Genomic DNA, 13565 nt, shown 5'->3' with positions numbered 1-13565 from the left:
CCGTAAAGGAATACAAACAAGACCCTTTTGTCAACCTAAACACACCCAGTATTTCCTCAGCAAGAAAATATTATATGGACAACAGTTTGATTCTCTGATTCACCTGGAAACACTAGTCTTAACAACGTACGGTTTCTGCAATTTCCTGAAGTCACTGCCTCTTGGAAACCAAAGTGATTGAGCATTTGCTCGAGAGCTTTTTTCACAATAATTGGAAAATTGTGAAGGCTGAAGATGTAGTTGCGTGCTGCTCGGCTGTGACAGGTGCCCTAGGGACCGTATAGAAATTGCAGTACCCCTCTGGGACGGTTCCAGTCATGCAATTGGCCTATGACAGCGTGTCAAGGGAGATGTAAGGGTAAAGCCATTAGTCTTTTGATGCCATTATAGAGCTCATTCTTTCCTGGAAACCAAAGAAGAAATAAATTGCTAAAAGTGTTGCAAAGGATACCTGGAAACATTTAGAAGAAGTAACTGATGATGTAGTTTTGGCAATTAAATACCTGGGAATTTCTGGGAGAGGCTAGAATTTGTTGTGAACTTATCCTAATGTTTAAGTGGCTGATTTTAAGTGCCCAGGAAAAAAAGGAAAAACCAGGACCAAAATGATGCAACAGAACTTGATGAGATACCTGGAAATCTAGGAAAGTATCAACTTGTGTGTTAACTGTTGTTACAAAGTGCCTGGAAAGACAAGGAGCGTGGTTGTAAGCAAAGTCTGCGGGTAAAAGAAGTCTGTATTGTTGTTTTGTGCCAGCCATCTGCTAAGATCACAAGGTTAAAAACTAAACAAACAAACAGAACTTCCAAAATCCATAAACCTGAAGGGCAGTACAAGAAAACAAGCATTAGCAGGAGTCAGGAATATCCTTTCAGCGTAGAAAACGTTCATTTTTTTCCCCAGCATTGCTGGAGAACACACTCCAAGCATACACTGAAGCTTCAGAATACAAACGTATTGATTTGCTAAAGTGAAAAGGAAATCCTAACATTTGTCCCCGAGGTTGTAAGACAATGGTTCTCCATTAGTGTCACCCGGCCATTGAATCTAACAATAATTTTAATGGAGGGACGATGATTCAGTTTTCTCATCTCCATTTATAGAATTTCTATTATAATTTATTGTATTGGATGCTGGAGGCTCCTGATTAGGGCAGTGAGAGGCTTAGGTCTGCTGTCTGAACTGGGGAGATATTGAAGAAGGAGTGAAGAAAGAGGCAAAGCGATGAAGAGAACTTGCTTTAATTGCTTTAATGTAGCTAAAACAAAATAGTACGATGGATTTTTGGATGTAGATATACCTTTGAGGGAGATTTGGTGTCATATTTAAATTCACAGAGGATAACAGATCTCAGAGCAGTTTGAGATCTGGAAACAGCGACTTTACAGTAGATATATCGCAGAAGAGAACAAAAAATACACTGCTGGGTGTGAAAGTGTTCCAAAAATTGTACATGGAAGTAGAGAAGATAAATATAAAGGATGTACTACAGAGTGAGAGTTCCGCCAAATTTTGTCAGAAAATATCCAAAAATTCCACTTATTGAAACACCACTTTGCACAAGACTGTATTGTTGTTAGGGATTAACATTCTGGCGTCAGAGATATTACATAAGATCTGAAAAACTGAGGAGTTCATTAAATGAGATAACTGAGAATATTACAGAGAGTAACCATATTGTTATCAGCAGTTTTCCAAAGGACGGAGAGCCCAGAAACAAATCTTGGGCCATTAAACACAACGAACCTTGAGATAATTTACTGTTTTGTTATCCGGCAACAAACCCTCAGGATAATGCAAATAGGACACCATTAAGTTTAAAAAAAGCCCCGAGTTTTGTGGAGAGTTAGCATATTGTTATCAGCAGTTGACTGCAGGAAGCTTAACAAAGCGCTGGATCAGAAATACAGATAACTCCTCGCTGCCGTAATCCCAGAGCTGTTTGCTCTCCTAATTGAATTGGAGTTAAGCTGGATAATTCAGTTCAAACTTGCGGCCTTGGAAAGATACAGAAATTTCTCTATCACCAAGCGCTACACAAAGGAATATTTTATCAACTTCAGTCTTGTAGCCAGACTCCCTGGCTACCATAGGAAGAGGACGCATCAAAATGGACTAGAAACAGACACAAACAGAAGAGAGTTTATAATATTTTTCTGTTTACCAGACTCCGAAGTTTGTGTATTATGGGAAGACAGTGAGATATCTCATTAGAAGAAACAGAACACAGAGAACTGCTAAGCTGTACAAACAGAGAGGTCTTAGCAGAAGAACAGAGATACTTTAAAGATAATCGGAAATCGTGAAATGGACAGGATCCTTTGAGTACATAGTGATCTCACTGGGCAGGTAAAACTGTAAATCTCTCATACGATAAGTTCAAAGCTAAACTACGAAACTGGGATTTTGATTAATATTGAAGGAAATTGTAACCTAGCAGGAAATCTGACTTGAAAGAAAAAAAAAATTAGGAATGCATGTAAAATTTTCCACAGACTTTGTGAAAAGATCAACCCAATCTTTGGACTTGTGACTTCCTCACAGATGTAAAACTGCCTGTGCCATCTGCAGTGATACTATAGTTATTGAAACCACACTGTGAAGGGGAAAAAAAGGATGGTAAGACAAGAGTTTGATGATTGGACATTTATCTCTGGCTTTGTATTATCCGGAGGCAGTCTGCTGTGAAACAGCTGTGAGATCGTTTGCATAAGCGGAAAAAATTGTGTCATCTATCTCACAGGGAGTGTGTGGAAGGAAAGATGAGTTAATGATCATTTCGCCTGCTCAGTGCTGCAGATGTTTGAATGATTTTGTAATCATCTGTAAACTAATTGATATCTTCATATTGGTGTTCTCAGTGTCAAGGAGAGATTCTTTAACAGACAGTGAGTTAATGTTTTCTATATGAGCAGTGTTGAAGAAAAATTGTAAATCTGTTGCAAGCTCATTGCTACTGCGATCTTTCATTTGTGGCACAAGAAAGGGCGCTGTGAGAAACTGTGGATGAAAGGATTCTCTTGTATATATCACGGTACTTAAGTTGTGAGGATTTTTTAAGTCTGCTGTCAATTCATAATTCTGCCTTATTCATGAAGAGGCCTACTGAAGATATTTGGATGTGTTTCTTTTTGTGTCTGTCATATGATGATGGCAATTGTGGATAATTTAAAGTAAAAAAAATCAACAGACATTTCATTTCACTGCTTCAAAAGGAGAATTATCAAAAATAATAGTATCGTCATTGTTGGTCGTTTGAAATTACATACTGAACAGGATTTGAGATAATCTGCTTCTTTTTTAGTCACCACTTGGACAGATAAAAAAAAAAAAGGCATATTAAATGATATTGAGTTTATATCTGATCCACCTCTCGATCTGTTCTAAGTATGATTTATGAGGATTTTGCTTAATGGACTTTTTCCCCACTCTGCCAGCTTTGTCAGGGAGAAAAATGGCAATGTGACACTCTCTGTTTATACCAGTTGTTAAAACGGCATCAATTTTAATCATTTTTTTTATATGGTAAGACTTCCCATTAGGCAGTGGTGTGCTGTCAGAGAACGGAAAGTGCAGAATATAATATAGGCAGAACATATTAGAGTGGGATCTTCAGGTGACATATGCTTGGATTTGATTTGCTGGCATTTAGATTTTTCTGGGAATATATTCCTCTTAGAACTGTGGGAGCTATTGAATTGTGACTGCGAGGTGACAAAACACTCCGATGGATAATTCACGACTTTTTGACGAACCTAATGAGCTAAAGGTTTACTCAGTGATTTGTTGTGTCCCTTGGTAATCTGGCGTTGTGTAGGGGTGAATGGCTGTGCTGACCATTTCTAACTGCGCACTGAGGAGAAAAACATTGCTAAGCAGCACAAGACTCTTGGGAAAATAAGTTTTATATGACGGAAACCATGACTCAAAGAAAACTGTCACAGAGCTAGAGAAGTGATACATCTGGATTTTGTTAATGCAGTAAAAGATTCAAAGGTCCTTCTTCTACTTGCCACTTCCAAGAAAACTGTTGGAAAAAGGAAGGGAACATTTTATATCCAGCATACTGTCAGGCAAAAGCTGAGTTATTGAGACAAGATCACTGAATAACTAGGGTGTTTTTTTATTCCCCACAAAAGAAATCAAAGGAGACATTACTAAAATAAATTCAAGAAATAAGCTCACCTGGTATAATACCAAATTTCAAGGGAGTCTTAACCCTGAATTAGCATTTAATTTCAAGGAAATTGTCCTTCGGGGATATCAGTGCCTGATGCTTTTCACAAATGAAAGTTAACTCTCCTTTGTGACAGTACATCTTCCCTCTATGACGTAAGCTGCCATCTTCAAAGAAACTGTATTCCAGGAATCGTTTAATTTGATATATTGGCAGGTAGACACAGTTTTTACACTGACTGAATTCACCAGGCCGGGTCAGCAGGAAAAAATATGATTCAGTACTTGATTGTGTTAAATTTAAGGATATAAATCAAATACTATCAAAATCGTATAATTTAAACATTCAAGCTCATATATAAGTGTATATGGCAATCATGGGAATTCGGAAGAAAATGAGGGCAGCAGAGCGCACTGATTGTGGCTGTCAGAGAGTGCTGGACATGTTTGATTACTACAGAATAAGGGATAATTATTATTATGAACTTGTTGAGGTAAGTGGAGGTGTATGCACACGCACATGCACACGTGCACAGAAACACACAGACTTCAGGGGAATTTGAAGACACTTTTTTTTTTCTTTTGTTAACTTTGATTTGGATATAAATTTGGCTATATGTTAAAATACTGACAAATATTTTTTGGGGTAAGGTGAAAATAATGCTATGCTGAGATTTGAACTCGAACTTGAAGTTTAATGCCCAAAATGCACTCAGACGGTGGCAGATGGTTAAATTCCAGTCATGAAGAGATGTACTTTACCCCTATGGAAATACAAATCGAACAAATCTAAAATATGTCTTTTCTACTCTTAATTACTTCTGTTGTGCATACAGTATACCCGCACCCAGTTGCAGATGTTCTCTGTTGTGATTTCAGTCTAATGCTGGTCTTTGTTCACAGTATCTGTGATTGAAATTGATTCAGAAGTTTGAATTTCCTTTTATGAGCCAGATATGCCCGTATTTATCATATCAGATCACCAGTCAATATGTTAGTGCTACCGTTCTATTTGTATAGTAGCAAAAGCAGAAATGTTTTGTGACTCTCTATTATTTACTGCATGACACATCTTAGATTTGTGTTTTTCCAATCATGTGTGACATTAAATGCCTTCCTCCATCTTTACTACCCAGACAGCCTCAGTGATCTGGCCCACGTCTGGCCCAGATCTGGCAACGTCTGGCAATGTCTGGCAAAAGGTATGGCCCACGTATGGCTTGCCACATGTGGGCCAGATGTAGCAATGTTTGGGCCAGATCTGGCCCAGACATTGCCACATCTGGCCCAGTCCACATTTGCTCATATGGCCAGATGTCGGCCCAGATCTGGCAATATCTGGCAAATGTATGGCATGCCAGATGTGGGCCAGATGTGGGCCAGATCATATTCAAATGGGCCAGATTAGGGCCAGACATGGACCACATATGGCCCAGAATGTTTTTTTTTTCTTTTTTTTTTAATTATTTTTAATTATTCAATAAGATTACTATAAAAAAAAGACATACAAGATTCAAGATTCAAGTATTTATTCTGTGCTAAAACCCTAAACAAAATTATTACTCATTATATAACCTTGCTGGCAACTAACATGTAACAAATTAAGGGTCACTCCTTGTCTTTTTGTACAAAACAATGTATATTTGAAAAAAAAAAAAAACTACACTGCAAAAAGGCAAATATACAGACACTTAACAGGAGGAAATGTCACTTACATACATGTAAAGAAAACAGTTATAACAACAATTTTTTTTTCAACACAAAGCTGCTCATCGAATCTGAATTAACACAAATTACAAAAATTGTAATTAATCATGCATGTACATGGGGGAGGGGTTTGAGGGGGAAATATTTTTGCACACATTGTCATTTTTAAACTAATTCAAACATATCATTAATAATAATAATCACTAATGAATATAGTTTTGTAATGAATAAATCTTGAATAATGAATGAAAAAACATTGTTTTTTTAGATGATGGTGAGTTATAACAAAATTATAAATAACCATGCAGTAACTGTTTCAATTCAACTTGCATGCTGGCTACAGTACTGTACATACATGTAAATTCTGAAAAAAAAAATATGTATACTCCAGCACAGATATAGATGTACAATTAAAAGAGAATTACATGTGCACAAAAACAAACCCCAATATCAATGCTTTTGAATTAAATCACATCATGAATCAAATCACTCAATGAATTGAACCAGTTTGCAATGTTTGCGCTTTTTTCAAATCCATAACACTAAGAAATGATACATCTTGACAAGCTTATAATTATTAAAGGAATCAACAATATGGAACAAGTAGCTCTACCAAGTTAACAACAGTTCATTCAAATGTCAAGTCAAAACACAACATCCCTTCCTTTCTTGGAGAGAAACGGTCCTTTCAAAACATGTTTATTGACAGTTCAGTCTTTAAAATGTCCTTTCAAACATTTGCAGAATAGCATATGAACTCCAACTTTTATTCCTTAAACCACACTGAAAATTCTCAAAACTTATCAACTCATATCAAATCCCATGTCCTTTCACTACTACTGGTCTCTTCCTTTACGTCACATTCAAATGTTCCCTTCACTTTTAAAGGTTTCTCAGACGTGTATGAATAATACTGTTTGTTTTCTAGTCCTCCACAAGAGCCACATTTATTTTTCTTGGATTTCAGCATTCTCCATGTATTTTCATCAATGATATTACAATATGCACCTGAATCTGGTAATACACTGAGATTAACACCGCCTCTATTTCCTCCATGTCTTCTGTGTATATTGCATTGGTTCCCACACCAAATGTATATGCACTCCTGGATTATCATGTTCAAAGCTGTCATTTACATGAATAATAGTTTCAGTTTTGCAGACTTTTGCAAAGTGATCCAACGTTCCATGTTTTCTCAGTCAGGGAGTTTCTACTTCGTTTTTCATGTCTAAACTCGTAATGTTTAGACTGGCTTGGTTTGTAAAATGACTTCGGTTTCATCATACTCACAGTTTCTGGTGTTCCAATTTCATTCAAAGCGTTAACTGTCTAATGTATATTCATGTTTCTAACCCGTGTTTGGGAGAGTCCTGAAAATATCTTGTACACCTGTCCCTGCTGAATACAACATAAGCGCGCGTCTCCTCTGACATGTATTTTTAATTTTCTATTTTTGTTCATTATTCATGCCGTCCGTTGGTTTTGAAAAGATCAATCTTTTCCGTCAGCGAAGAGTTTAAAACTGTCTAGCCATCGCGTCGAGCGTGACCCTAATGTCTCCGGACTTCTGTACGGTTCGAATTTCGTAATTTCACATTTTTCCTCCATTTTTTCAAAGAAAGTTGGCTCACAGTTTTGCACTAGTGTTAATCCTCGTCGCCAGTGTTGATGCCTTCGAAATAAATCGCATCACGAATCAAATCACTCAACAAATTGTATCAGTTTGATACGCTTGTGCTTTTTTCATATCCATAACTCTAAGAAACGCTACATCCGGGTCCTTGATCGGCTTAGCATAAAAAGCGGAATCTTACAACAGCGGAACGAGTAGTTCAAAAAAGTTTTAGAACAGTGAATTCATTCAAATGTCAAGTCAAATTAAACAAATAGCACACTTATGAGGGGACTTTGAAGAAAAGAGAGAGAGATAAATTAAATCAAAATTTATCAAATGACGTCAGTTCAATGCATTCAGCTCACTGGTCAATAAAAAATAAATAAATGGAAAATATTAATTGAAAATGAAAGTACCATATCTGGCCCAAGTCTGGGCAGCATCTGGCAAAATGTGGCATAAATGCCAGACTTTGCCAGACTTGGCCCAGATCTGGCAAGTGTCTGGCAAAATGTGGCATAAATGCCAGACTTTGCCAGACTTGGCCCAGATCTGGCAAGTGTCTGGCAAAATCTGGCCCAGATATTGCCAGACGTTGCCAGATCTGGGCCAGACGTGGGCCAGATTACTGAGGCTGTCTGGGTATGCTCCAAAATCCACGTAATTAAAGTTTGTAACCGTCTTTGTGAAACAAAAGATTAAGAGTTGGTCTTGATCTTATGCAGTGATCAATAAGATAATACCCTTGTAATACATGGGGATTTAGAATTAATGCCTTGTTATTATGTTATGTGTGTTAATATTGAAATCAGGAGGATGTTTTGCAAGATTTCAAATCTAGGCAGGTTTAATCTTTTACTTATACCTGATCTGAACACAGCTGTAGAAAGTGTCTGATATAATGAAGAAATCAAACCAATCTAAAACCGATCTGAACGCGGCTATATAAAGTGCACAACATAATGAAAAAATCAAACCAATCTAAAACTGATCTGAATGCGGCTGTAGAAAGTGCATGACATAATGAAGAAATCAAACCAATCTTATTTCACCCCGCAGTTCAAGACACAGCTTGACTGCACATTACAGGGTAATAGAAGCCCAAAATGAACAGATGTTCAACTAAGTGAATATAAATGAATACAACTGTATTGACTAATGTTCAATAGCAGCTACCGCAGAGCCTCTTGGGTGTGTGGTAAGGTTCACACTGGTTCTTGATTGATCGAGTCCATTTTGACTTAATATATATATGACTTACTATAATTACCCACACATAATGAAGACTTTTTACTCCACAAGATGGTATTATCTGAAGTGAACTTGAGTCATTTTCAGGGCTTTGGAATCTCCAATTTATTATTATCTGTGGCACAGCCAAACTAGTTAATAAGTTACAAATTTAATTTTTATTTTCCCTTTATCTTCTCACATTTTACCAACCAGGGCCATATCTACTGTGATTTTTAATACGTCCAGACTTCTTCATCTTGGTGTGAATAGGGTTAGAATAATGTGTTTGCTTTAAGACGTCATGTAATTGACCAGGGATAATATTTACATAGTGAGACATGGGGGAGCTTGGGAAAGTGATTTCTGTGAGAATAACTGGAATTGATTGAAATACAAGTAGACAAAGGGACACCTTAATGGACATTATCTGAACTATAGTCTGTACTAACTTTAACAATTAAAAACCAGGCTGATATCAATAATGATCTAGGGGGAGGGGAGTAGAAGTTATATTCCCTTGCTGATCAGTTTGAAGGTATAATAACATCAATTTGGCTGTTTCAGTGTAGAATTCTCACACTTTTTATTGCCCTTTTAATTACTGAAATCCATTGAGTTATTTTATGTGCTTGATCATTTCAACCAGTAGCATATGAATTTTTGTCTCGAAAGTTTTTTCTCGAGCAAAATGCTACCAATCAACAACAGACTCATCAAAGGTGTTGATTGAATGATAATGTCGGTTAGTTCACAGCACAAAAGCAATCTTACCTGTTCAAACAATTACACTCAATTAAGTTGGAATTGAAATAATAAGGCTTGGATAAGTGATTATAATGGAATGAAACAATAGAAGACAAAGGCAATGTTCCTTGTTAATATTAGGTAGGATTAAGCATGTCACAGCATGGGGGAATGTTTAAGTTAGTCACTCTAATATTTACAAGGCTGTATCAGGGGATATATAGTATGAGTATGGGAAAAAAATGAAAGTTAGTAAAGCCAAAAGAACATTTGGTATAGAAGGTTGATATAAACAGTCTCCTCTGAATATATATAAAGGGAAGAAGAAAAAATGAAAAAAATAATAGCAGTTGAATGACATGAACATTGGAAGCATTGAATGAAGCAGCATTTTGACACAGTTATTTATTGATTGCCATCTTGTTGATTAAAATATGAGAATACAAAGAGGCATGTAAATTAATGTTAACCTTAATCATGATGATAAATGGGCATAGCTTTTAGAAAAAGAAAGCAGCATGTAGTTATTATTAATGATAATAATATCTCAATAACGCTAGACTGTTCATAGTATTCACTCCTATAGTACACAACTGTTGTTGAATCAAACATTTTTCTTGCTACTGTGATGTTTTCAAAAGCAGCATTCCTGTTATACTGTGTGTCTTCTACCATAGGGAATAGTACGTTTTGTCCACATTGATGAATTGGGTTATAAATATAAAGATAAATTGGGGTCTTCGTCTTCCTAATGAAAACTCACTTAGGGCCTGGTCATAATAGAGAAATACATCATTGCCAGTATTGATGAACTGTCATTCTCATTTCCAGTTTATTTCCTCTTTTCAGAATTTCCCCACACTTGCGTGCAATATATCCTGCTTTCTAGAGAAAAGATGAATTGTTTTTATTGGAAAATCGACCTTTTTACTGACTCGTTAGGTACGAAATTCTTGGAATAACACTGAATTTTAGAAATCTTCCTTTGTTCTAGAATCAGTCAGACACAAGATTGGTTGAAGAACGCCAAAGACAGCACCAGCAACGAGCTGCATCTAAACAACACAATGACGTAAAGAGGACAGAATCTAACCAATCAAATCAGTCGTCTCCTGGTAACTTGGGTGAGTTGAGGCTATGGCAATGGAATCAGCTGCTACAATTTTTATTCAAAAAACAACATGCTGTCCTTCCTTTCTATATACTAAAATGGTTTAAGACCCATGTATATACTGGTTTAAAACTAAACTATTCCATGACTAAATATCTGAATCATTCTATTAAGAATATCACTTCTGAGAATTTTAGTAAACTTTCCTGTGATTCCAGGCACCCCAGAGCAAGCCCGTGCTAACAGCAGTAACGTTCTGCCAGATCTTCTTCCCCAGCAGCCAGGGAACACCAGAGAAAGGGGAGGATCAGCTCCTCAGAGACCACAGGATAAGACAGTCTCAGAGGAGGTGAGTAGGTCATGTGACAGGTCATGTGACAGGTCATGTGGTTCAGTGGGGTCATGGCAGGGTCATGTGATAGAAGGGGGTTGATGGACAGGAAGTCTGTGTCAGAAAAAGAAATGGCCCAATGAGAAAAGATCGTGTAGGTCATCAAAACGAGTATTTCTTGATTCAGATATGAAAATGCTTTTCCTTTGAAACATCACATTCAACTGATAGGTGAACATGCATCTTAGATGTAGAAGATTTTTACTTAAGAAATATCTACATGGCCATTCTTGATTTTGTTTGTCTGCACAGACTTTTTCTCCATCAGTTCACTTGCTTTGTTTAAAACAAAAAAATAGGTTGAAAGACAAGCTTCTTCATCTCACAACATATTCTGCAAAGGCATAGACACTTGAGGCATTAGTAACCATCTTTAGCACCAGCTTGTTCTTCTTTCTCAGCACGTTTCCCCAGCGGTTCACCAGTCTTGTCGTCTAAAAGGAAAACTGTGTTGCTTTCGAGACAGTTGTAGAATTATGGATGACGCAGAGGCAATGTGTCTGATCCAGTTATGTCAAAAACGCCTTTAATTGCAATTATTGAATTCCAATACGTGTTTGTGCCCTTGGGATTGACTCTTTGGGCATTGCCTCGATACTTCAGCACATGTTATGATTTTTTATGGAAATTGAATAACAAACTGACAGCAAACAAAAAATACCATACCAAAACCAAAATGAAAAATTTATAATGTGCAATTGATAATGCCAAATTCAGTTTGTGGACCAAAAATTCAATTTCAACAAAATTTTTTACGCATTTCTGCCCTATGAAATTTAACCCACCTGCAGCACCACTACGTGCATGCACATGCATGCACATGAACATGTGAGAATGTTGCACTTTTCTTGACTGCCTCTCTATTTCTTCATTGCTCACTTGAGTGTGGGAGGTGCTTGGCGGTAAGTTTCCCACTGTTTCTCAAGTTTAATTACCAGTGTTTGCAATTGAGCTGAAATCCGTTATTATTAACATGATTTATTTATGAATTGTTGCTATGAAAAAGTTGAAGTTTTGCTGAACAAATTGCTGCAGTTCAATGTAATTGCAAGTTTTTACAGATCCAATGAAACAGTTTTATCAAATGAAATATTTATATGTGTGCTGAGCAGCTTCTGAAAAAAGTTCTGTTTGCATATAAGTGACTCAAAAGTCGTACATTTGTACTACTGTGTCATCTAAACTGAAAATGCTGTTCACAAACACTGGTCTCAGTTTAGTATTATGTAGCTTTTAGATGCTTATAGGTGTATGTATATATTTTTTTCAAGCCTGTGCTATGATATATTCTCAGATAGTATCGATGTTGAAGTGGGTTAGCTTGAAGTTGCGTAATGAGTGTTAGACCTTTATATAGCAAAAATTACTTGTCCTAGAAATTCCAATACTTTTACCTTAATCGTCAAGGTGCTCCATATACAAAACCACAGACAAAATTATTATCTATAAACTGGTTTTGAGTTTCAAGTTACTCAACTTTAAACCACTCTTATAAAGTAGATGTATATTGGTGAATTTCACGCATTATGGTAAAAATCAGAAATTATCCAAAAAAAAAAGGTGTTAGATAGGGTATGTCTTGGCTTGAAAGGGAAAATCGTTGGAATTTCCAAAAATTTTTTATCGCTATAAAAGGGTAACACTCGTTTTACGCATTTGAATATCAGATATGGCTGTCACAGATTTCTATCAAATATTTATAATTGTAAGGGTGCAATGCAAAAGGCTTTCTTTTTAATTTTCCAGTTCATCCATTTTGGCATTCTACTTTTCACTCAACATTTTTCACATGGTTTACTTCCAGATTCAAATGAAAAAAAAAAGAAAATATTGTTTAAACTAGTTGATTTATAGGTTAGAAACTCGTTTTGTGGTTGCAATCGTCAGAAATTAAAATTTTAAAGAGAGCCTTTAGATCTTTAATAAGTCATGTTTGAAATATTTTATTTATGAACCATTCTGATGACGTGGGTCAGATCTCGCTCATAGTGTTGCATGTTTTGATTGATGAATCATTTATATGTGTCACAGTTTTTGTAAATATTTTTAACAAAGTAAGATACATTGATCAATGTAACAATAATTTTTGTTAAAAATACTTCATTTGGTAATTGGTTATAGTGTGCTATTTATTCTATTTTTGTCATTGTTTAAGCAATTTTAAATTGAAATTGGCAATGTACCGATATTTATTATTATTTGATGATAATTTGCCTCTTTGTGATGGGATCTTTTTTCTCCTCTTTTACTTTCCTCTTCATCTCTTGTATCTCTATAGACGGATTCTTTTTCATGCATGTGATGGTAGTTGTTTTATTTAAACAAAGGCCCATGGTGGGGTATGACGTGCACTGACAGGTCAATCGAGATGCTATCATATGAATTGAGGTCCAAGGATGTGAATTAAGGCCCTAGGTTGTGAATTGAGACCCTGGAATGTGAATTCTGGGCCAAGTATGTGAATTGTGACCCTGAGACATGAATTGGGATGGGAGATATAAATTGAGATCCTAGGATGTGAATTGAGACCCTGGGATGTGAATTTGGGACCTAGGATGTGAATTGAGACCCTGAAATTTGAATTGAG

The 13565-nt window shown here is 36.3% G+C and overlaps 1 protein-coding gene across 9 annotated transcripts in view; it reads left to right on the top strand.

Annotated features, from left to right (window-relative positions):
- LOC106177175 (serine/threonine-protein kinase mig-15) overlaps positions 1-13565 on the top strand; it is a 58606-nt gene that overhangs the window by 34733 nt on the left and 10308 nt on the right. For all 9 annotated transcript variants that reach the window (XM_086997873.1, XM_086997870.1, XM_086997869.1 and 6 more), the window contains 2 exons: positions 10471-10600; positions 10806-10936. In XM_086997873.1, coding sequence (XP_086853999.1) covers positions 10471-10600; positions 10806-10936 — 261 coding nt within the window. The remainder of the gene's footprint in view (positions 1-10470; positions 10601-10805; positions 10937-13565) is intronic.

Source organism: Lingula anatina, chromosome 10 (genome assembly GCF_051362555.1).
Source record: "Lingula anatina isolate TDL-2025a chromosome 10, LinAna3.0, whole genome shotgun sequence".
In the NCBI taxonomy this organism is placed as follows: Eukaryota; Metazoa; Brachiopoda; class Lingulata; order Lingulida; family Lingulidae; genus Lingula; species Lingula anatina.
This window is presented reverse-complemented; position numbering and strand designations above follow the sequence as displayed.